The sequence below is a fragment of the Salvelinus sp. IW2-2015 genome, unplaced genomic scaffold (genome assembly GCF_002910315.2).
Source record: "Salvelinus sp. IW2-2015 unplaced genomic scaffold, ASM291031v2 Un_scaffold3553, whole genome shotgun sequence".
Lineage (NCBI taxonomy): Eukaryota > Metazoa > Chordata > Actinopteri > Salmoniformes > Salmonidae > Salvelinus > Salvelinus sp. IW2-2015.
The window spans coordinates 29,883-54,882 of NW_019944832.1; the positions used below are offsets into that span (position 1 = coordinate 29,883).

General features: G+C 43.7%; 1 protein-coding gene and 1 pseudogene across 1 annotated transcript in view; one reads left to right on the forward strand and one right to left on the reverse strand.

The window, feature by feature from the left end:
* Positions 1-24,601, reverse strand: part of LOC139025913 (microtubule-associated serine/threonine-protein kinase 1-like) — a 32,797-nt gene extending 8,196 nt beyond the window's left edge. The window contains exons 1-4 of the mRNA XM_070441170.1: positions 24,342-24,601; positions 4,558-4,646; positions 4,077-4,152; positions 3,077-3,149 (exon numbers count right to left, since the gene is read on the reverse strand). Coding sequence (XP_070297271.1) covers positions 3,077-3,149; positions 4,077-4,152; positions 4,558-4,646; positions 24,342-24,361 — 258 coding nt within the window. The 5' untranslated portion in view covers positions 24,362-24,601. The remainder of the gene's footprint in view (positions 1-3,076; positions 3,150-4,076; positions 4,153-4,557; positions 4,647-24,341) is intronic.
* Positions 10,923-12,460, forward strand: LOC112076074 (tRNA pseudouridine(38/39) synthase pseudogene; annotated as a pseudogene).
* Positions 24,602-25,000: the final 399 nt, after the last annotated feature.

Genomic DNA, 25,000 nt, shown 5'->3' on the forward strand with positions numbered 1-25,000 from the left:
TTCAAATTGCTAAATGCACATCAACATGATCAATTAAACACATAGGGAGATGAGGGGGGAGTAGGTGGATTGAAGGAGGATGGAGGGATACAAGGAAGGAGAGATAGCAAGATGAGGGAAAGTATTTTATGTCCTCCCCTGTTGTGGTTCTCTCTTTCTCTCTCTTTACTCCATTAATCTGTCTTACTTCCTCTCTCTCCATCTCTCCCCCTCTCCCTCTCCCTTTTCCTCTCTCTCATTTCAATGTAATTTAAGGGGCTTTATTGGCATGGGAAACACATGTTAACATTGCCAAAGCAAGTGAAATAAAAATAAAAAATGTACAGTAAAAATTACACTCACAAAAGTTCAAAATACATTTCAAATGTCATATTATGTTTATATACAGTGTTGTAACGATGTGCAAATAGTTAAAGTACCAACGGGAAAAATAAATAAACATAAATATAGGTTGTATTTACAATGGTGCTTGATCTTCACTGTTGACCTTTCTTTGAAGCAACAGGTCACAAATTTGCTGCTGTGATGGCACACTGTGGTATTTCACCCAGTAGATATGGGAGTTTATCAAAATTGGTTTGTTTTTCGAATTCTTTGTGGGTCTGTGTTATCTGAGGGAAATATGTGCCTCTAATATGGTCATACATTTGGCAGAAGGTTAGGAAGTGCAGCTCAGTCATTCCCATTTTGTGGGCAATGTACACATAACCTGTCTTCTCTTGAGAGCCAGGTCTGCCTACGGCGGCCTTTCTCAATAAGCAAGGCTATAATCGTTTTGTTTTCGATTGGTTGGGTTCTAAATGTGTCTCTCTCTGTCCTCCTGCCCTCCTTCATCTCCTCTGTCTTCCTGCCTTCTTTTATCACTCTCCCCTCTTTCATCTCCTCTCCTTCCTTTCATCTCCTCTGTTCTCATCCCTCCTTTCATCTCCTCTGTCCTCATCCCTCCTTTCATCTCCTCTGTTCTCATCCCCTCCTTTCATCTCCTCTGCCCTCATCCCCTCCTTTCATCTCCTTGTCCTCATCCCCTCTTCATCTCCTCTGCCTCATCCCCTCCTTTCATCTCCTCTGTCCTCATCCCCTCCTTTCATCTCTCTCCCCTCCTTTATCTCCTCTGTCTCATCCCCTCTGCCCTCATCCCCTCCTTTCATCTCCTCTGTGTATGCGGACCCTGCAGTAGCTAATCAAGCAAGTAATGGTCCGTGTAAGAGCCTGGGGAGGTCTGAAAACTGACGTCTGTACAGGAGTAAGAGAGGACGGGGGAGAGAGAGAAGGAAGGTGGAGAGAGGAGAGGAGAGGGGAGAGAGGAAGAGAAGAGAGGGGAGAGGGAGAGAAGAGAGGGAAAGAAGAGAGGAAGGGGAGAGAAGAGAGGAGAGGGGGAGAAAGAGGGAGGTGGAGAGAGGAGAGGGGAGAGAGGGTGAGAAGACAGGTGAGGGGGACAGGGGAGGAGAGAACCTCCTGTCAACAGCACTGCAAAACTGCAATTAATGGTAGTGTATGTATGTGGTGTGTGTGGGTGGGTGTATGTGTGTGTGTGTGGGGGGGTGTGTTGTGGGTGGGTGGGTGCTGTGTGTGTGTGGGTGGGTGGGTGGGTGTGTGGGGGGGTGTGTTTGTGTGGGTGTGTGTTGGATTGTGTGTGTGTGGGGGGGGGGGTGGTTTGTGGTGTGTGTGTGTGGGGGTGTTTGTGTGTGTGTGGGGGGTGTTTGTGGGTGTGTTCTCGTTCTTTTCCTCTGTCTTTTTTGTCTCTCTTTTCCCCCCCTCTCTCTCTCTCTTACACACATTTCACTCTTCATTGACTCTTTCGATCTCTGTCTGTATCCCCCATCCCTCACTCCTCCCTCACTCCATCACTCAGTTTAGTAACTGAATGATAGCAATGGATAGAGGATGAGATAACATGTTTTTAAGACCGGTTGACTTTCTGTATCTACTTTATTATCTCCACACACACACACAAACACACACACACATTCTCTTTGAGCCCAGTCATCAGCCACAGTGATAAATCAGGTACTGAATGTACATCTTAGCAAGCGATCTGATCTGAGCCGCTGGTTATTTTTTGTTCTGTTCTCCATGGGCAGTATTATGGGATAGATCCATGTTCACCAGCGGGAGGGTACCTTTTAACTATTCAGCTGAGATTTACAGCACAAATTATAGAGGGGAAGGCTTTGGTGTCTGTCAGTGTGTGTGTCTGTCAGTCAGTGTGTGTGTCTGTCAGTGTGTGTGTGAGTGTGTGTGTGAGTGTGTGTGTGTGTGTGTGTGTGTGTGTGTGTGTGTGTGTGTGTGTGTGTGTGTGTGTGTGTGTGTGTGTGTGTTGTGTGTGTGTGTGTTGTGTGTGTGTGGCTACCAGTGTGTGTGTGTGTGTGTACCTGCACATGACACCAGAAGGCTGCTAGTGTGCCGTGTAATTGTTTTAAAAGCAGAACAAAACAAGTAGAAAATCAACTCCACAGAACACGAGTTTCCTAATGGCATCTTGCATACCAAGTAGGGCAACATTTAATATATGGAAATACATTCTAGCGTATAAATACATATTCATGCATGGAATGTCAAGTTTCACTAATGTAATTTGCATGAATGAGAGCTAGAATAAAAAATAMGTTTCGCCCTATCAGATGTCTCATGACTTAAAGGAGCATTCTGCAATTACTACTTCCACTGATTATCGTTTGAACTGCCGATTGCCCCTTTAACAGTTATATGGWGGTTATTATGAAGAAAAAGACTGGMTAGTTTTTCCTYTGTCCTGCTTTCAACTGTCAAGTCTACTCAAATCAGGGACCAAGGCATGAAGCAATRGAAGTGCCTTGAGGAAAGGACCAGTAACTCTGMGCTCCATGCTGCTAGATCATGTCATGTTGGTAATATGAAAGTGTGGTGTTCAAATGGAGGAGTTATTACAATGATTTTAGTCTTTTAATTTGAGTTTTGTCCGTTTCAGACACAGATAAAACAACATAAATAGTTMGGACAATAAATGATAATAAGGACCACTGTCATTAGAGATTGWTGTTCTTACACGTTCTTACACATTTTACCGTCTGTGTAAAAATGGGTCAGTTGTAGTTACCGTTGAGCTGGGTGTGTTGGTGCCATATCCAGAGGAGGGGAGAGAGGCCAGGGACCACCTTCGACCGTCCGCCCTGCAAAAGAGASAGGGAGAGAGGGGTAGGGTGGGAGAGAGAGAGGGGTTAGGAAGAGAGYAGGAAGAATTGTGTCATACTAAGTTCCAGAGCAGAAAGGGATTTATACAATAGATACGTAGTTCCTTCTGTCCAAAAAGTCAGAAAGCTTAATGTTTCACATTTCTTTCACACCTCCTGGATTGCCTTTTGCGCCAATAATCCCTTCCTTTCCTCTGCTTCCCTGGGGTCCTGCTACACATATCTCTCTCCCTCTCTCTGTGGGTCCTTCTATCTGTCTGACACTGCTGGAGGCATGATGGATGTTGGTTTTGGCTACATCCTGGCACTCAGAGGCCCATCCGTCTGTGCGCGTACATAAACACACACACACACAAACACTTTGTCATGCTGTGTGACAGGGGAGTGCAAAGAGGGGAAAGTGTTTCTGTCCAGCATAAGGGTGTAAATAACCTTACTGAATTCCTTTTCACTGTGTGTGTGCCACTGGAATATTGTCACTGCTTAAATAAGTGGTCAGTCGAGGCCTAGGGTGGTCTAGCGGTCTAAGCCACTGCCTCTAGAGCACATATAYGGCTGCAGCAGCGGTTCACATCCAGCCTACTGCTATTTCAGCATCTCTGTCTTTCCTCTCTACTATCCYGCCTGCCCACAACACTACAAATATTMATTCAAAAAAKAATGGCCAGTTGATKGCTACTATRGCGGTATTGGTATGACAATGTGTTTGTTTATGCAGTGTAGCCAAAGGCYTTTTGGTTGTTGTAGGATTATCTGATTTAGAGATATTGCTGCTACATTAGATTATAGGATCATAAAAAGGGACCTGCCAAGAGCGTTACCTGGTTTTTAATCCCTTTATATAACTTGATATAATCTCTTTATATGTAAACAGCAGATGTATTGAGTATTCCAAACGCTATTTACCTTCTAGAGGAGGCAAATGAGAAGTGGGCAGGGCCACTGGGGGAGAAGTTCCTTGGGCTGTCCAATGGACTACTTCCTGTGGAGAGACAGGGAACAAACATGAAGTGCCATTATAATATTTAATATATTTTGCAGACATTTTTATCTAGAGCAACTTACAGTCATGCATGCATACATTTTAAGTATGGGCRGTTCCGGGAATTGAACCCACTACCCTGGTGTTACAAGCACCATGCTCTACCAAATGAGCTACAAAGAACCACACTGGCCCATTATACATCACTGTARAAACAGTATTAACTGTTATTATAAACTGGGTGGTTTGAGCCCTGAATGCTGATTAGCTGATAGCCGTGGTATATCAGGCCATATACCAAGGGTATGACAAAACATTTATTTTTACTGCTCTAATGATGTTGGTAACCAGTTTATAATAGCAATAAGGCACCTCTTAATGCTTAATTATAACCAATTGCCTTACCTATGTGTCCAGGGAGAGGTGAATGTGGTCGAGGGAGAGTGGGTGATGTACTGGTTAGAATGAGGCTCTTCCGGTTACTGGTCCGGCAACTAGAACACACACAGCCACAAACACACAGGCCATCATTATCTGAAACACAGTCAAAAAGGTGATAACGTTACCATCTAACAGCATCTACCACTCTTAACGTAATATCTATGAGAAAGTCGGGTGTGATCGTGTGTACTTTCATGTGTGTGTGTGTGTGTGAGTGCGTGTTTGTGTGGCTGTGTGCTTCTGAGCTTGAACGCATGTGTGTTTGTAAGTGTGTGTGTACGCTTCTGTGTAAATGTTGGTATGCATGCTCATACAAATTGGGCCAGAGAAGATGGTGTATTGAAGTCAGCCCACCACGTGGGGAGAAAGCCAAAGCAACAAAGCCTTGTGGATCACACACACAAACACACACACAAACACACACACAAATACACACAAATACACACAAACACACACCACGAGCCACAGCAACAAAGACTTCCAATTTCCTCCACTGTCAACTTCGACGAGATACCTCTCATGCGAGATAATGATGGGAGCGAGGGAGAGATGGAGAGAGAGCGAGAGAGAAGGAGAGGGGCAGGTAATGATGTGTTGAGATTATCATATAAATGAGGATTAACCCTCCTGATGCAAGAGAAAAAAACATGGACACACACACACTAAGTGTGACACAGATGGTGTTATGCGGGAGGAGGGCTTTAAAAGGTGTGATTCTACCATGACAACCATACTTCCTGTAGTCAGGGAACCGTACGTAACGGTGTTATGTTGTAGTTGGCTGAAATCCCTCACTAATATATATTCTCCATGTTATACACCACTATCAGCATAGGAGAGAAATATGGTATAGCCTTAAAAAATCACCCACAGTAGACTGTTCCCTTTCTCCTCCTTCTCCTCGACCTCCTTCTCCTCCTTCCTTAATCTRTGGTCGACCAATGATGACTCAATACACTGTATTCACCACTAATAATGACTCCCGAATAACGACTTACAACACTGTCAGCATAGCACAATAGTAACAGGAATATGGCATACTGTAGCCTCGAAAAATAGCCAGTAAAAATGATGTCACTTTTCTCCTCTGTGTGTGTGTGTGTGTGTGTGCGTGTCAAGTCTGTTTTGGTTGCTCTGCCAGATCTCTCCAGTGTGCTGGTTTTGAAGGGTAGCTGTCAGCCAGATGAGAAGCGGTAGGGAGCTGCACAGTACTAACACAGCATGACAAAGACCTGGGCTAGGCTCGTTCCACATTGCATCAGATAGCATGCTGCTCTATACAGCTGTGATGTAAATTACACACACACGCATGAGCAGGTAAGTACACGACACGCACGCACGCATGTGCACGAGCGGTATACGTACATGTCTGAAACAGCAGGACAATTTCCATAATGCATTGATGTGTTTCAAATAAAGCACTCCCTCCCCCTTCCTCCCTCCACCCCTCCATCCCTCCCTCCACCCCTCCATCCCTCCCCCTTCCTCCCTCTATTCCCTTCCTCCCCTCCATCCCTCCCACCGCCATATCCCTTCTCTTTTTCTAATTCTCATGTGTTTGTTCCTCGTCAGAACAGCTAACACAAGGAAACAGCCAAAAACCACCTAGTGATCTCTCTCTGTGTCACTCAGGCACCAGGAGAGGCTTGTCAAGGAACTGACACACACATTTGGAGAGAAGGGGTGGTGAAATATTTAAGGGAAATGCATTAGGCTTGGTTTTGGAAGTGGCTTAACACCATTACACTACAACTTCTGAGGACTGGAGGAGAACCAGACAAAAAATACTGAGAGAGAGAGAGAGTCATCCCAGTCCTTACTCTCCGTTATCCTTCTATTTGATATTTTTTTAATCTTACATGTTTATTTAAATTTGGTTGGTTAATAGTATATTAACCTTCACAATTTATCACACAATAAATAATACAGTGTAGAATAACAGTACTTAAATTGGCCAATGTAAGCATGACCTTTAAATGTGTCATCATCTTAATGATGAATCTAGTTCCTTTATGAAGGAGGGCCCAGTGGAGAGGACTGTCTGGGACTTTATGGGCTCAGACTGGTCCTTCTAAGTGGGATTCTAAGTAACGCTGAACGTCACTGTCCTCTCCTGTGGCTTGATTAAATGAACTCTCTAACCCACATATAGAGAGAAGGGGCGGGATGGGGAGGAGAGGAGGGGGGAGAGAGGGGGGAGTATGTGTGACAAAGAAATCGAGTGTGTGAGAACAAGTGAGAGAGAAAGGAGACAGAGAAACTACCAGGGTTGAGAATAATGAGTGAAGGAGACAGAGAGACTACCAGGGTTGAGAATAATGAGTGGAGGAGAAAGGAAAACTACCAGGGTTGAGAATAATGAGTGAACGAGAAAGAGAAACTACCAGGGTTGAGAATAAGAGTGGAGGAGAAAGAGAAACTACCAGGGTTGAGAATAATGAGTGAAGGAGACAGAGAGACTACCAGGGTTGAGAATAATGAGGGAAGGAGAAAGAGAGACTACCAGGGTTGAGAATAATGAGTGAAGGAGAAAGAGAAACTACCAGGTTTGAGAATAATGAGTGGAGGAGATAGAGAGACTACCAGGGTTGAGAATAATGAGTGGAGGTGTCACGTTCCTGACCTGTTTTATGTTATTTTTGTATGTGTTTAGTTGGTCAGGGAGTGAGTTGGGGTGGGCATTCTATGTTTTGTGTTTTCTGTTTAGGTTGTTTGTAATTAGCCTTATATGGTTCTCAATCAGGGACAGGTGTTTGACGTTTTCCTCTGATTGAGAACCATATAAAGGTAGGCGTTTCACACTGTTTGTTTGTGGGTGATTGTCTTCCGTGTCTGTGTCTGTGCACACGCGGGACTGTTTTCGGTTTGTTCGTTTTATGTAGTCTGTTCCTGTTCGTGAGTTCTTTCTTGTCTTATGTAAGTTCCATGTTCAGGTTTCGTCTACGTCGTTTTCTTATTTTGTAAGTTATCAAGTGTTCTTCGTGTTTCGTCTTTAATTTAATAATTCATTATGTCATCATACCTCGCTGCGTATTGGTCCTCGATCCTTCTCTCCTCTCCTCGTCCGAGGAGGAGAAGAGCTAGAGCACCGTTACAGGAGGAGAAGAAGAGACTACCAGGGTTGAGAATAATGATTGAAGGAGAAAGAGAAACTACCAGGGTTGAGAATAATGATTGAAGGAGAAAGAGAGACTACCAGGGTTGAGAATAATGAGTGAAGGAGAAAGAGAGACTACCAGGGTTGAGAATAATGATGAAGGAGAAAGAGAGACTACCAGGGTTGAGAATAATGAGTGAAGGAGAAAGAGAGACTACCAGGGTTGAGAATAATGAGTGAAGGAGAAAGAGAGACTACCAGGGTTGAGAATAATGAGTGAAGGAGACAGAGAGACTACCAGGGTTAAGAATAATGAGTGGAGGAGAAAGAGAGACTACCAGGGTTGAGAATAATGAGTGAAGGAGAAAGAGAGACTACCAGGGTTAAGAATAATGAGTGGAGGAGAAAGAGAGACTACCAGGGTTGAGAATAATGAGTGAAGGAGAAAAGAGACTACCAGGGTTGAGAATAATGAGTGAAGGAGACAGAGAGACTACCAGGGTTGAGAATAATGAGTGAAGGAGACAGAGAGACTACCTGGGTTGACAATAATGAGTGGAGGAGAAAGAGAGACTACCAGGGTGAGAATAATGAGTGAAGGAGAAAGAGAAACTACCAGGGTTGAGAATAATGAGTGAAGGAGAAAGAGAGACTACCAGGGTTGAGAATAATGAGTGGAGGAGAAAGAGAGACTACCAGGGTTGAGAATAATGAGTGAAGGAGAAAGAGAAACTACCAGGTTGAGAATAATGAGTGAAGGAGAAAGAGAGACTACCAGGGTTGAGAATAATGAGTGGAGGAGAAAGAGGGACTACCAGGGTTGAGAATAATGAGTGAAGGAGACAGAGAGACTACCTGGGTTGAGAATAATGAGTGGAGGAGAAAGAGAGACTACCAGGGTTGAGAATAATGAGTGGAGGAGAAAGAGAGACTACCAGGGTTGAGAATAATGAGTGGAGGAGAAAGAGAGATACCTCGTTTTATTTCTTCAGAGTTCAGTTCCACTACATTAGACGTTTAGCCTGAGAATGAGTCATCCACAGACCTAACTGGAACTATGTTCAGTGGATGACATGCTGTGTCTTTCATAACGTTTCTCATGACTTTAGTCTGATGGAAAAAGATCTGCGATAGAGCTGACAAATGAAAAATTGAAGGAAACATGGGAAAGAGGGGGGGAATATAGAGAGGGAGGGTGAATATGAGAGGGAGGGGTGAAAGAGAGAAATGGAAAGGAAAAGAAGACAAGTGTGTGTGTGTTTCTCTCTCCTCTCTGGTGTTGCTGAGTGACAGGGTAAATCTCTCAGTCACGGTTATTGTCATGTAGTGTGGGCTCAGCCGCTCTCCATCTGGTTTAGATAGTGTGTGTGTGTGTGTGTGTGTATGTTTATGTGTGTGTGTATGCTGCTGGCTTCATCCCAAGACCACTCAAATCAAGAGCAGTGTCCTTACTATATCACACAACATAAAGGTTTTGATAGCATATCATATGGCATTTCTGTTCACCTTGTTGATTGAGGTGGACAAACATTTTCAGCATGATTGCGTTCAGTTTGGTTTATCCTTAATGACCAGTCTCCAGACTAGACACATCTCTAGACAGCGTTAGCTACATCTTTCAGAATTGAATTGAATCATTCATTTATTTAACCAGTAATAAATGAGGAATACATTCTTCCTTGCTTCGTTGTGTAATGACCCGACCACGAAGCAGTAAGAGGGGGAGGCTGGGTGTACCGGTTACTATAGCAACACTAAAGAGTCACACAATATACACTTCGATGAGGCGGCAAAACATCTCGAGCTGGTTTCTCAATTCTACAAGTCCCATTGATACACAACAACGTCCAACCCCTTCCTTACTGTAACAATACCGTAGTACAATATACAGGTTCATTATCATTCCTTTCTTTATTAGGATGCCCATTAGGTGTAACGAAAATAGCAGCTACTCTTCCTGGGGTCCACACAGAACGTGACATAATACAGAACATTAATAGACCAGAACAGTTCAAGGACAGAACTACATACATTTAAAAACAGCACACATAGTCTACATATCAATGCATACACACAATATCTAGGTCAAATGGGGGAGTTGTGCTGTGAGGTGTTGCTTTATCTGTTTTTTTTAAACCAGGTTTGCTGTTCATTTAAGCAATATGAGTTCTATGCAATAATGGCTCTATATAATGTTGTACACTTTCTTGAATTTGTTTCTTGAATTTGGGGACTGTGAAAAGACGTCTGGTGGCATGTCTGGTGGGGTGTGTGTCAGAGCTGTGTGTAAATTGACTATGCAAACTATTTGGAATTTTCAAAACATGAATGTTTCTTATAAAAAGAAGAAGTGATGTAGTCAGTCTCTCCTCAACTCTTAGCCAAGAGAGACTGGCATGCATAGTATTTATATCAGCCCTCTGATTACAATGAAGAGCAAGACGTGCCGCTCTGTTCTGRRCCAGCTGCAGTTTAACTAGGTCTTTCTTTGCAGCACTCGACCACGACTGGACAACAATCAGGATAAGATAAAACTAGAGCCTGCAGGACTTGCAGTGTGGTGTCAAAAAAGCAGAGAATCTCTTTATTACGGRCAGACCTCTCTCCATCTTTACAACCATTGAATCTATATGTTTTGACCATGACAGTTTACAATCTAAAGGAACACCAAGTCTAGAATTTACTTTATACTTTGCACTCGGACTTTATGACATTTGACCCACATCGCATCTCAATACATGACCCTTGAACTTCTATGAAATCACATTATACTAAAACATGCAGATGAAACATCAAATAATCTGGTGTGTGGGCAGTTTCATAAAACATCATAATCTGTCATATAAAGCGWTTTAATCTACTGTATCATAATCCATTTAATCCAGACATCAGGCTCAGCCAGTAGCAGGCAGGCAGTCAGTCAGTTCAGTCAGTCAGCCGGTGGCAGTCAATCAGTCAGTTTGATAGTCAGTCAGTCAGTAGTTGACAGTAGTGTTATCAGTCAGACAGTCAGTCAGTCAATCAGTAGCTGACAGTAGTGTTAACAATGAGTCAGTCAGTAGTTGACAGTAGTGTTGCCTGTCTTGWGTGATCTGTGATTTCTAGACATCAATAACCCTTGCTGTGTCTTCTGACTCTTTACCTCATGAGGTCACACTGTAATACAAATCACATTTGGTAAAACATGATGATGAAGCAGCAAATCTGCTGTGTGGGCAGCAGTTCATAATCCATGATAATCTACTGCATCACATCACCAGGCTACAAACTCTTCCGGTGGCAGGCAGTCAGTCACTCCGACAGTATTTGACAGTAGAGTTGCCAGTCAGTGCGTGGTTGTGTGATTTATAGAGAATCAATGGCCCATGCAGTCTCTGTCTGTCKGTGGGTTCTGGTGATCAGTCAGAGTAACAGAGGAGAAAGCTGTGATAACAACTGATGAGAAAAAAGGCCAAATGGCAGTGTGTGTGTGTGTATGACTAAATCAAAAGTTCTCCCATGTCACCCCGCTCCTCCGCACACTCCACACTGGCTTCCAGTCGAAGATCACATCCACTACAACCATGGTACTTTCCTACGTAGCTGCAAGAGGAACTGCCCCTCCCTACCTTCAGGCTATGCGCAAACCCTACACCCCAACCCGAGCACTCCGTTCTGCCACCTCTGGTCTCTTGGCCCTCCCAACCCTACGAGAGTGCAGCTCCCGCTCAGCCCTTTCAAAGCTCTTCTCTGTCCTGGCACCCCAATGGTGGAACCATCTTCCCCCTGAAGCTAGGACAGCAGAATCCCTGTCCATCTTCAGAGAACATCTGAAACCCTACCTCTTCAAAGAGTATCTTTGGAAGGTTAACAGAAGCCTGATGCTAGTGGCAGGAAAAAGAGGGACCGACTGTTTGATATCTCGACCCATCCTCGGCGCCATGTTGCWCTGCGCTTGCTGTCCAGGAGAACACAGACAACACTGTGGAAGCCCGGCTCTTCTGAAGACTCAACTGATCCAGGATCGCCAGAGTTCTAACTATCACTGTTGTGGCTGAACCRACAAAGGAGTCAGTGACYTTTCCCAGGTCATATCCRTAGACTTGCGCTCCATGTCGACGATGAAGTCAAGAACAAAGTGGACGCGGCGGAGCTCCCTTATGTGAAGATGCTGAACAGAGTCCTGCCCCAGGACACCAGGATTCTCGACTGGTCACCTGCTGCGGAGAGATTCAGTGCGTGCTGCGACTGTCAGTCCAGAACCTACCGGTACTACTTCCCATGCTCTGGATGTAGTGTTGATGGCAGCGGCTGCCWAACGCTATGAGGGCACCCACGACTTCCGCAACCTGTGCAAGGAGTGCTGCAGTTCCAGAGGACCATCCTGTCTGCCACGGTCCAGTCTGTCCATCAAGCTCACCCTACCATGCCCACTACCACAGACCCATAAGACCTATCATATTTGAGATCAAAGGACTGTCCGTTCTCTATCACCAGGTGCAGTGCATGATGGCTGTGCTGCTGYTGATTGGCCAGAAGCTGGAGGCTCCAGAGATAGTGGATAAATTCCTGGATGTGGAGAAGAATCCCAGGAAACCCATGTACAGCAYGGTGGTGGACTTTCCCTTGGTGCTGTTCCACTGACATTTTGAGGTGTTGAGCTGGCGCAGAGAGGCTGAGGAGGTGAACCACTCCCTTGCCACCCTGCAGCAACACTGGACCCAGATAGCAGTCAAGACCAGGTCCCCCCCCCCCCTTACTATAACTGAGATATGTGGTTGTGCCACCTAGCTATTTTAAGATTTAAGTCGCTCTGGATAAGAGCGTCTGCTAAATGACTAAAATGTAAAAATGTAAATGTAATGGAAAGTCAATGGAACACGTAGCTAAAATATCACGGCTTAGTTCCATCTGTCTTAGCCTGGAACGCACTGTGATGCTCTCACAGCCTCTCTCTTTTAAACCTGCCTTTGAAAGAGGATGAGAGTGAAACCTATTGTCTATTCTGTGAAAGAGAATGTAACCCACTGGGCATACCACATCATTTCAATGTGGAGAATTGGGTAATATTTGGTAGATACGTATCAATAAGATTCCAACCTATTTTCGCCCACTCAAAATGACAGCCAAACGTTTGTTGAATGCCCAATGTGTCATCACTATGCTTTCAACCATCTAAAAGCCCAACCAAATTCTAATGGAAAATCAATGTCGGATGTTTTGGTTTAGTTGTCACCTAGATGTGTTATCACTGCGCTTTCAACCATTTAAAAGCACACTAAAGTTCAAATGGGAATACAATGTCAGATATTTTGTTTATCTATACAACAACTTAATATTCTTTTTTATATTCTTTTTTKATGTGTTATCACTGTGCTTGATCTAATAGCACAACCAAATGACCTGGATTGCAGTTAGTTGAGATTGCATTAAAGTACATGGTGCAAGTGATCAATGCAGTAAAGCCTTACATTAGGCTGTCTTACAAAAGTAATATACTGTCTTTACTGTCTTACAAAAGTAATATAGAATTCTGTTTGGTTGACAACGCAACCAAATATCAACATTTGAAGGAGAAGTACTGCTGCTTGGATAGTTCCATCTGAGCCACTGGCTTAATCCTGTCTTTTAACTTTTATTTTTGGTTGAGATGGAGACGTGAATCCAACATATAATTTGTTAACTTGTCGACAAGGTAATAGGCTATTTACCGTACTGCAAAAGTGATATTGAATTGTGTTTGATTGTCAACACAAACAAATATCAAGTGTTGAAGGAGATCTTCTGCTTGGTTAGCTCCATCTGTGCCACTGAGTCTGGCTTTAGTTCCAGTTTGTCTACAAATGAAGAATTTATCTGTTGGTGTCACGTCTCATTTCAACCCAAAATGTATGTTAAAGAATAGGAAAAAATCAAATCAAATTTTAAATGCACTTTAAATACAGTTTGATTTGATTTAATCCTGTTCTTTAACTTTTTGTGGTTGAGATGGAGACGTGAATCCAACATATTTATAATTAACTTGTAGATTCTATTTGAAATTAACCAGAGCTTGAAACCCAGGCCTTTATGTATTGCCTATTTTTAGTTGAATCCTGGGCTGAATTTATAGAATAGCTGTTGATGACTTCCCAAATGTTATATAGGCCTAAATAGCATCATTGATGTTAAGTATGGTTACATTTAATTTGCTCTGTTGAACCTCCCCTTTGGAATGACTTCGATAGCAAGTGAATCTTTTAAAACCGATTAAGGATCGGACCCTTTTTCCAATTTTCGCCTAAAATGACATACCCAAATCTAACTGCCTTTAGCTCAGACCTGAAGCAAGGATATGCATATTCCTAATACCATTTGAAAGGCAACACTTTGAAGTTTGTGGAAATGTAAAATTAATGTTGGAGAATATAACACATTAGATCTGGTAAAAGATAATGCAATGTATTTTTTTGTACCATCATCTTTGAAATGCAAGAGAAAGGCCATAATGTATTATTCCAGCCCAGGCACAATTAAGATTTTGGCCACTAGATGGCTGCAGTGTATGTGCAAAGTTTTAGACTGATCCAATGAACCATTGCATTTATGTTCAAAATGTTGTATCAAGACTGCCCAAATGTGCCAAATTGGTTTTAAATAACTTGTCAAGTTCATAACTGTGCACTCTCCTCAAACAATAGCATGGCATTCTTTCACTGTAATAGCTACTGTAAATTGGACGGTGCAGTTAGATTAAACAATAATTGAAGCTTTCTGCCAATATCAGATATGTCTACATCCTGGGAAATGTTCTTTACTTACAACCTCATGCTAATCGCATTAGCATACGTTAGCTCAACCGTCCCGAGGGGAACCCACCAATCTTGTAGAGGCTTTAGGTGAAGATTTCACAACAATAATTCTCACGATAGCAGATTGGTCGTAGTCAGTGACAAATATTAAAAATAAGCTGGGCTTGGTTAAAACCCTGGATGTGAGACCAAAGGGATAGCTGCAGATCAATCAACTCTCCAGTAAGAGATGCTGTCCAGCCTATTGCATCTTATAGTGGATATTACCTTGAAGATCTGACGTTGTTTCAAAGGTACACTATTAATACAGTATAAAAGTATGTGGACACCTCTTGAAATTAGTTGATTTGGCTATTTCAGCCATACCTGTTGCTGACAAGTGTATAAAATCAAGTACACAGCCATGCAAACTCCATAGACAAACATTGGCAGTAGAATGGCCTTACTGAAGAGCTCAGTGACTTTCAACGTGGCACCGTCATTGGATTCCACCTTTCCAACAAGTCAGTTCGTCAAATTTCTGCCCTGCTAGAGCTGCCCCGGTCAACTGTAAGTGCTGTTATTGTGAAGTAGAAACGTCTAGGAGCGACAACGGCTCAGCCGCGAAGTGATAGGCCACACAAGCTCACCGAACGGGACCGCCGAGTGCTGAAACGTGTGGTGCGTAAAAATCGTCTGTCAACTAGCAAGTTCCAAACTGCCTCTGGAAGCAACGTCAGCACAATAACTGTTAGTCGGGAGCTTAATGAAATGGGTTTCCATGGCCGAGCAGCTGCACACAAGCCTAAGATCGCCATGCGCAATGCCAAGCGTCGCCGGAGTGGTGTAAAGCTCACCGTCATTGGACTCTGGAGCAGTGGAAACGCGTTCTTGGAGTGATGAATCACGCTTCACCACTCTGGCAGTCTAATCTGGGTTTGGCAGATGCCAGGAGAATGGTACCTGCCCCAATGCATAAGTGCCAACTATAAAGTTTGGTGGAGGAGGAATACAGCATACAACATTCTAGACCATAACTCTAGACGATTCTGTGCTTCCAACTTTGTGGCAACAGTTTGGGGAAGGCCCTTTCCTGTTTCAGCAAGACAATGCCCCCGTGCACAAAGCGAGGTCCATACAGAAATGGTTTGTTGAGATTGGTGTGGAAGAACTTGACTGGCCTGTACAGAGCCCTGACCTCAACCCATCAAACACCTTTATGATGAATTGAAAGGCCGACTGCGAGCTGGGCCTAATCGCCTAACCTCATTAATGGTCTTTTGACTGAATGTAAGCAAGTCCCCGCAGCAATGTTCCAACATCTAGTGGAAAKCCTTCCTAGAGTAGTGGAGGCTGTTATAGCAGCAAAGGGGGATCAACTCTATATTAATGCCCATGATTTTGGAATGAGATGTTTGACGAGCAGGTGTCCACATGCTTTTGGTCATGTAGTGTACAAATGTAACATAGTTTGTCTGTGTTGAAAATTGGTTACAATGATGACATAATCCTGTGTTTGAAATTTTGAGGGAAACAGTTGAGTGARATTTTACCCACAAAACAAYGTAGTTGATGACTTTTTTCAAATCCAATGTATTTYCCTCGTAKATTCCAAATCACAATACGTTGACAAATTACATTTAAAAAACATCGCGAGAAACAGAGAAGGGGACTGACAGAACAAGAAAAAGTAAGGAAGAGACATAAAAGGGGAGGAAAGAACCAAAAAGAGAGTAAGGGGAGGATGACATGTAGAGGGAATGATAGCTGGTTAGAGGAGAGCTGCATGTTTCTCCAGATAGTAGAGCAACCAATCCTGTCGTTGTTTCCTACTGTACCCAATCTGGCGGCTGTCACCAGGTCAAAGGTCAAATCAGTGGTAATGACTCGTGTGAAGAGCGATTATCCCCCGTGCAGGCCCCTCACTGGCACACTGCCATTAGTCTCACATACGAGTGCACACACACACACACACACACACACACACACACACAGGATACCAACTGAGCGTATTGTGCTCTTTGTGTGGAGAACAGTGAATAAAGTAGAGAGAACAAGAGACGGAGTAAAAGAGAAAGGTGAGAGTGCACCACTTCTCCTCTTCTCACATCATTTCATTTCTGTCAATTGCAGAGCAGACAATATTTTATTTACTCCCCAATCATAGGAAGATACTGACATTGACACTTCTGATGCAAACACACACACACCGACCCACCCACCCACACAATCCTTGGACGACAAACCAGCTTGTGTTTAAGTTCACTATGTTTTATGGTCTGGTTAATTGCTTTCTAAATAACTGCTCAACATGACTATATGACTATAGTTCCTATACCAAGGCCATGTCCACAGAGACAACACACAGAGGACAGCTATCATTACGTCAAGACAAACAGTGTGTGTGTGTGTGTGTGTGCGTGCATGTGTGTGTGTGTGTGCGTGCGTGCGTGCGTGCGTGTGTGTGTGACTTAATGGATGTCCATATATACTGTATGGGCAGCATGGTGATCTGTAGTTTCAGTAGTCCTACATCTTATGTAACCGCAATTAAAAGAAGATGAAACAGACTGGATGTCTGCCCATACTGCGTGTCTCAGGGAGGTTGGGATATGAAAAAACACATTTCAAATAGGACAAGCACCCACCAAATTATTATTATAATTATTATATTGATGATTATTATCATTATTATAATGATWATTATTATTATTAAAGGGACTGCTAGTCCAGTATATCATAGTAGACTGTTCTAAAGACTATGTGCAGTAATTCCCAACCCATCTATACGGGTATATCATCACGGTGGACAGTGTGTTTGTATGTGTGTGTGTGTGTGCTKMTGTATGTTTGTGTGCGTACATGTCTATACAGTAAGCATGAGTGTGTGCTGATGTAACGTTAACGTTAGTGTCGTCTTCTGCATGCTGAGTCACAGGGCAGACAGGACAGTCTGCAGACCTTTCTGATCGTTAGAATATTGATCGACCCGAGGCCATTTCCTGTCAGGTGACCTTTCCATGACACTCCGGGTTTCTTAATGTTTACCGCKGTCTGATGTGAAGCAGTGAAATCAGAGGTCACAGTCAAGCCACAATATGGAGTTTGTGTGTCAGTCAATCACTATTGTCTATTGACTTTCTCTGACACTTCCTCTGGATTTCTTAAAGGGGGACTGCAACATTTCCTGCTGTCTGGAGTCAAGAAACTGAGTCAGGGAAAGGGAGGGAGGAAGGGGGGTAGAAAAACTGAGTCAGAGAAAGGGGTAGAAAAACTGAGTCGGGAGGGAGGGAGGGAAACTGAGTGAAGGAAAAGGGAGGCCAGGCGGGAGGGAGAAGAAAGATAAGAAAAAATGGCAGTGAAAATCTGAGTGCTCCAACCTTCCCATCTAGACCAATTTAGTGAGAAACATTGTCTAGTCCTTTGAGGGCCTACGCTGCTCACAGCAGGGTGTTCTTTCACATCCACTGATAAAAGGGAAGGAAGACATGGACCGTGTCCCAAATGGCAACCTATTCCCTGTACAGTGCACTACTTTTGACCAMGACCCATAGGATTTGGTCAAAAGTAGTGCACTATGTAGAGAATAGGATCCATTTGGGATGAACACATGTTGTCCCCTTTACACTATAAAATGAGGATGCCGACAGACAGACAGAGAAAAGTCTGGCTCTGCTAGATAGCTACAGTCAGACCTGGGTTCAAATACTATTTAAAATCAGTAAAATACTTTGATTGTTTGCCTGCCTGGAGTGCCAGATGGACAGGGTTTAAAGTATTGGGACTATTCAATCAAGCACAGATGAAGTATTTGAAATTATTTCAAATAGTATTTGAACCCAAATCTGGTAGCTACATCATCTAAGAGSATGTCTGTCTCTATCTGTCTATCTAGCTATTTCTCTGTCTGTTTGTCTGTCTAGCTACAGTAGCTAGCATGGCGACAAGACATGACAACTCTGGCCTGTAGGTCTGTCTGTCTATTTAAGATGACAGGGCCTGGAGCTGTCTGAGAGAGAGCGTAGCCTTCCAGGGGAGTTCTAGTTAGGAAACACATCAGTGAGTCTGACTACAACACATCTGGAGCCCAGGCTGTTAAACCAAAATATACTGACTGAGCTAGCCACGACGGAAGCTAGCAAATTGCTACCGCTAGCACACTTTAACAGCAATAGGATAGTCCACAACAGGGATATTAGGTCCATGTCACAGCTCTTTAAGCCTATACAATGAGCTAGYGACAATGCTAACAAAATGTTAATGCAAATGTTCCTCCACAAATGTAGAAAGGCCTATATATATTTTTCTCAAAGAGGAAAGGACTATCATGACCCTTTATAAAGGTGATATGCCTCTTTAAGACACTATTTTTGTCATGTTATTGTTATGCTTTTGRAACAATGGGTGGGCAACTGCGCTCTATTATAGTCTTTCATTCAAAATGATGTCAGTCACAGGCGCRGAGGTTTAAAACAAACAGAATAATGAAAAGGCTATGTTATGCCTTGTGGWCATACTGTAGGCCTGAGGCAGTCAGTTACCCCGTTTGAACTCTCCTATCATGATTTATGACAAAGTTATSTAGGCTATTCTAGAGGTGTCAAAGCGTGCCTTCAAGGCAGCCATAGTGACACAGCAGAATCAGAAGCAAATTGAGGCACTGAAGTATCTTTACTGTAATATCTATTGACTGAACTGAGGTAAATGTTTTCCCCCTTTTGAACAGTCCTATTATTATTGATGACAAGGTTAGGCTTTTTTAAGTGTAAAAAAKAAAATGTGTCTTCGAGGTAGAGTGACACAACAATCATCAGAAGCTTGGAGGGACAGTGCTATCTTGTGTACTGTGTATTGACTGAAAGCTATATTGAGCTGAGACTGGGAGGTGGTGCATTGAATCAGCTATAGCTTTTGTTAACAGACCCTTATGCAGGCAGGGGTTGCATCCCAAATGGCACCCTATTCCCTATAGTGCACTACTTTTGACTAGGGCCCATACAGTGGTAGTGCACTCTCTAGGGAATAGGGTGGCATTTGAGACCCACACAGGTTAAATGACCTGGAACTATTACCTCGTTAAAATATAATTGTATACGTTCCAAATGTCACCCTGTTCCCTATGTAGTGCACTATTTTTGGCCAGGGCCCATAGGGAATAGGGTGCTGTTTGGGACACAGAAGCAGGCAGTGTCATACACACCGAGTCTAAAGGACATTTAATATCATTATTGATGATGCGTATGGTTAAGTGGTTGTCAAATCCTCCACCACGGAAAACCATGTTCTTTGAATAATACATTTATGTAAAATTCTGTACTGCTGTATATTAACACGAATACTTTTCTTATTATGACAATGATTGAATTATAATGCTTAGCCTTGGAACATGGAGTCCTTTCCATCAACAAGCCACATACGCTACAGTCAGGGGTTTAAAGAACAAAAACAGGACAGCACTCCGGAGAATACACTTAAATTAACATATTTTTATTGCCGAGGGTAAGAGCCTTTCCTCAGCGTGCATATGAGGCAACAGCAATCAATATCACCACAATTCGACAAGTATTCAGCACCTGATCTAAGTTTATATAAGGTGGAGTGGAGCACGTTGTTTATCTTTACAGTCAGTTGTTTACCATATCAATGTTGTGAAATACAGATGGATGAGAAGATTATTACTCAGCTATCATGATGAGAAACCAAGTAATTACCAGTACACTGAGTCACTAACGGTTTTGGGGGAGCTAGTGTGTACACCTGCTATCCAAAAACATCCAAAGTGATGTACTCCCTGTGCTCTGTTTCGACTACTGCCCACCTGCTAGTACAAAGGTAGGATATTAATTTGAGCCAGTTTGCTACAGCAGGAAAATAATCCTGCAGCAACAGGAAAGGTTAATTATTACGTGGATTATAATTAATGGTTGATACATTTTTCGTGAGGGGMAATCAAGTCTGTTAAACAAGTTAAACATTTCCTGCATTGCAGGAAAGTTCTCCAGTAACAGGGTGATCAAATTAAGATCCTACATCTGTAGCAGTCATATTCCAATAGCGCACAGAGAGAACTACACCAATCTTCTTTCACGTTAGCTAGTCTGCTAGTGTACGTAGCTTAACACAGAGGAGAGAAGGCTCTGTGCATAACCACAACATCAATAGCATTGATTGACTGGGGGCGTAGGGTTAACAACATGGTGGCACACAACTGATATGACTGCAATGTAAATCTGGACTTCAACAACGTTGCAATGTAAATCTATAGAACACACACCTGATGAGGGGTTACATGCAAACACTCTTTCTTTCTCTTGTTCCCTCTTTCCTCTATACTAGCTTTCAAATGACATTCTATGAGGAAGACAGAAAAGAGAAGAGAGCGAGAAAGAGAGATCGAGATCGAGAACAAATTTTGAGTATAGCTAAATTTTGAGTATAGCTAAAAAATAAAAGAAGAAAGAGTGTAAGAAAAAGTAAAGACTAAAGAAAAGAGAGAGTGTGTTTAGAGTGCTGAGTTAACCCCAGTGGGCTGCTGTTAAATGTAGGCCCAGACTGTACCTCAGGCTCTGCCTTTCATTTTACACCCCACTCCTTCTTCCCCTCTCCTGTTCTGCACTCCTCTGCTTCGTTCTMTCTCTCCTTCCGGGCACGGGCACAAAGCATCTTCCTTCTCTAATTGAGACAGCCTGAGAGAGTCGGCCAAGAACGAGCGGCTTGCAAACACACACACACACACACACACACACACATGCAGGCAGATAGTGACACACACTCACACTCACACACAAGCACGCACACACATACTGTACATAAACACTGATATACCCTGATAAGAACATAAGACACACTACCGCCCACGTTATGCTACTAGCTACACACACAAACATGCCTTGCATGACAAGTAAGTACAACAAATCTSTGACCTACTACATGGAGTGCAATTTAATGAAGATCAAGCCATCATCATAAGATCAGGGAACAATGTTTCCTCCTGGAGAGAGATTCATACAAAGAGATTACAGAGATAGAGCTGTAGAAGAAACCTTGAGACAGGGTGCTGGAGGTATTATCACACACACACACACACACACACACACACACGCACACACACACACACACGCACATGCACACACACACACAGAGAGATGCACACATACACACACACAGAGAGATGCACACATACACACACACACACACACAGAGAGATGCCACACATACACATACACAACACACACAACACACACACACACACACACACACACAACAACACACACACACACACACACACACACACACACACACACACACACACAACACACAAACCTTGAGACAGGGTGCTGGAGATATTATCACACACACACACACACACACACACACACACACACACACAACACACACACACACACACACACACACACACACACACACACACACACACACACACACACACACAGATGCACACACACACAGATGCACACACACAGATGCACACACACACAGATGCACACACACACACACACCACACAGATCACACACACAGATCACAGCACACACACACACACAGATCACACACACAGATACAACACACACACACACACACACACACAGATAGAGAACACACACAAACTGCTGCCATCGGACAAAGGGATTTATACTAATCCTCCTATGAGCAGATGAGATGAAGTCAGAAAAATAAACGCTGCAGGACAACTGGATTGTGTACTATGGCAGATCGAGAGAGAGAGAATGATGGGAGGGAGGGAATACAAAATAGTGGTAGAGATGGGAAGGCGCTCTAGCCCAGACACCACAGTATATATAGACAGTATTGACCCTCCTCTACAGAAGCCTCTACCAACACCACGGTATATATACGCTCCTCTACAGAAGCCTCTAACCCAGACACCACGAGTATAATACCCTCCTCTACAGAAGCCTCTAACCCAGACACAACAGTAATATAGCACACAGACCTCCCCTACAGAAGCCTCTAGCCCAGACACCACGGTATATATACCCTCCTCTACAGAAGCCTCTAACCCAGACACCACGGTATATATACCCTCCTCTACAGAAGCCTCTAACCCAGACACCACGGTATATATACCCTCTCTACAGAAGCCTCTAGCCCAGACACCACAGTATATATACCTCCTCTACAGAAGCCTCTAACCAGACACCACAGTATAATATACCCTCCCTACAGAAGCCTCTAGCCAGACACCATGGTATATATACCCTCCTCTACAGAAGCCTCTAACCCAGACACCACGGTAATATACCCTCTCTCTACAGAAGCCTCTAACCCAGACACCACAGTATATATAGTACAGCATGACCCTCCTCTACAGAAGCCTCAACCAGACACCACGGTATATATACCCTCCTCTACAGAAAGCCTCTAACCAGACACCACAGTATATATAGTACAGCATTGACCCTCCTCTACAGAAGCCTCTAGCCCAGACACCACATATATATACCCTCCTCTCAGAAGCTCTAACCCAGACACCACGGTATATATACCCTCCTCTACAGAAGCCCCTAACCCAGACACCACAGTATATATACCCTCCTCTACAGAAGCCTCTAACCCAGACACCACGGTATATATACCCTCCTCTAAACAAAGCCTCTAACCCAGACACCACGGTAATTTATAGCACAGCATTGAATCCTATCTCTGACAAGTGCGTAGGCCACTGACCAGACACAAACCTTCAGAGTCCTGTGTATGACTGCCTGTGTTTGTGTGTGTAAACATGTCTATCAATCATCTACAACATTGTGTCCTTAACCCTGGTCCTCCAGTACCCCCAACAGTACACATTTTTATTGTAACCCTGTACAAGCACACCTGATTCAACTTGTCAACTTATCATCAATCCCTCAATGAGTTGAAGAGAGCGTGTTTGTCCAGGGCTACAACTAACCTGGAGGACCAGGGTTGGGAAACACTGACCTACAACATCCCAAATACAATGTTCATCACAAACATGCTCACAAAGGGAGGTTCATTACATCATATGGAACAGAGAAAATCATGCACACGTGCGCGCACACTTAGGGTTTAAGGGCACATCAACAGATTACTCACCTAGTCGACTCGGGATTCGAACCGCCGACCTTTCAGTTACTAGCCCAACTCTCAAACCGCTAGGTTACCTGCCACCTTATGCTTCATTATACTTGTGAGGACTTTTTGGGGACAAAAACTGATTCCCATTCAAAATCCTATCTTAACTAACCTCTAACCCTAAACCTAACCTTAAACCAACCCTAAGCCTAAAATAGCCTTTTTTAAATGAGCACCGGCAAAATGTCCTCCCTTCGCTGAATTTAGTTGCTTTACTATTCTTGTGAGGATTTCTGGTGCTCACAAGTATAGTAAAACGTATACACACACACACAAATACACACATACACACACACACACACACACACACACACACACACCACACACACACACACACACCACACACACACACACACACACACACACAACACACACACCACACACACACACACACACACACAACACACACAACCAGTGCCAATACGAGACAGAGGGACAACTGTGACACAGCATGAGAGCTGGCCGGAGGTTGACAACCATCACAACAACAACAACAACAACACCTTTATTAAACCTCCACCTAATGCTATGACAAGACAGACGGAGAGGAGATGGAACCAGGTCCACGGTGAGAGACAGAAAATAAAGACAGAGAGATTCAGAGAGCTTTGCGGTTAATGTTATCACTACACAGAGAGACAGGGGGGTACAATAGAAAAGAACTGAGAGAAGACAGACCGATAAGCAATGAGATAAAAGGAGAGAGAAAGAGGGATGACACCAGGTCTACAGTAGAAGGGAAAAAACAGAGAAGCTCTGCCATTACCTTTTCGTACGTCGAAACATGTTGCTACAGGATGCGCTGTGAGGCGCGCTTTGGCAAACCCACAGGAGACTAGCTGAGCCACACAGACAGACAGAACAACAAGCAGCAAGGCAGTCAAGAGGCTGAATACACACTCCACAGCACCAGCATGGCAGCCTGACGGGAGTGTGTGTGTGTCAGAGAGAGGGAAAGAGAGAGGGTGGAGAGGAAATGTCAGCAGAGCTACAGACAGCGAAAGAGAGCGAGAGAGTGAAAGAGAGAACGAGAGAGGGAGAGCGAGACGAGAGAAAAAGAGGGAGGGAACAGACTGCCTTGCTTCCCTCTCGGAAAAGAGGAGATTCCGGGGCTGCTCTCAAGGCAGGAAGTGTAGAGCGATGGAGAGAGGTGGTATAGAGAGTAATAACAGCAGGGATGTGTGTGAGTGTGAAAGCTATCTGAGAGGAGAGCAGAGAGCAGTGGACTGTGGACTAATGTAAATGACAAGACAGAGGAAGAGAGAGAGGAGGAGGAGGGAGGAGGAGGAGAGGGAGGGAGGGAGGAGGGAGGGAAGGGGGGATGAGGTGACAGCTTGGTGTGTGTGGTGTGTGTGTGTTGTGTGTGGTGTGTGTGTGTGTGTGTGTGGTGTGTGTGTGTGGTGTGATGACAGCAGCACGGGAGGT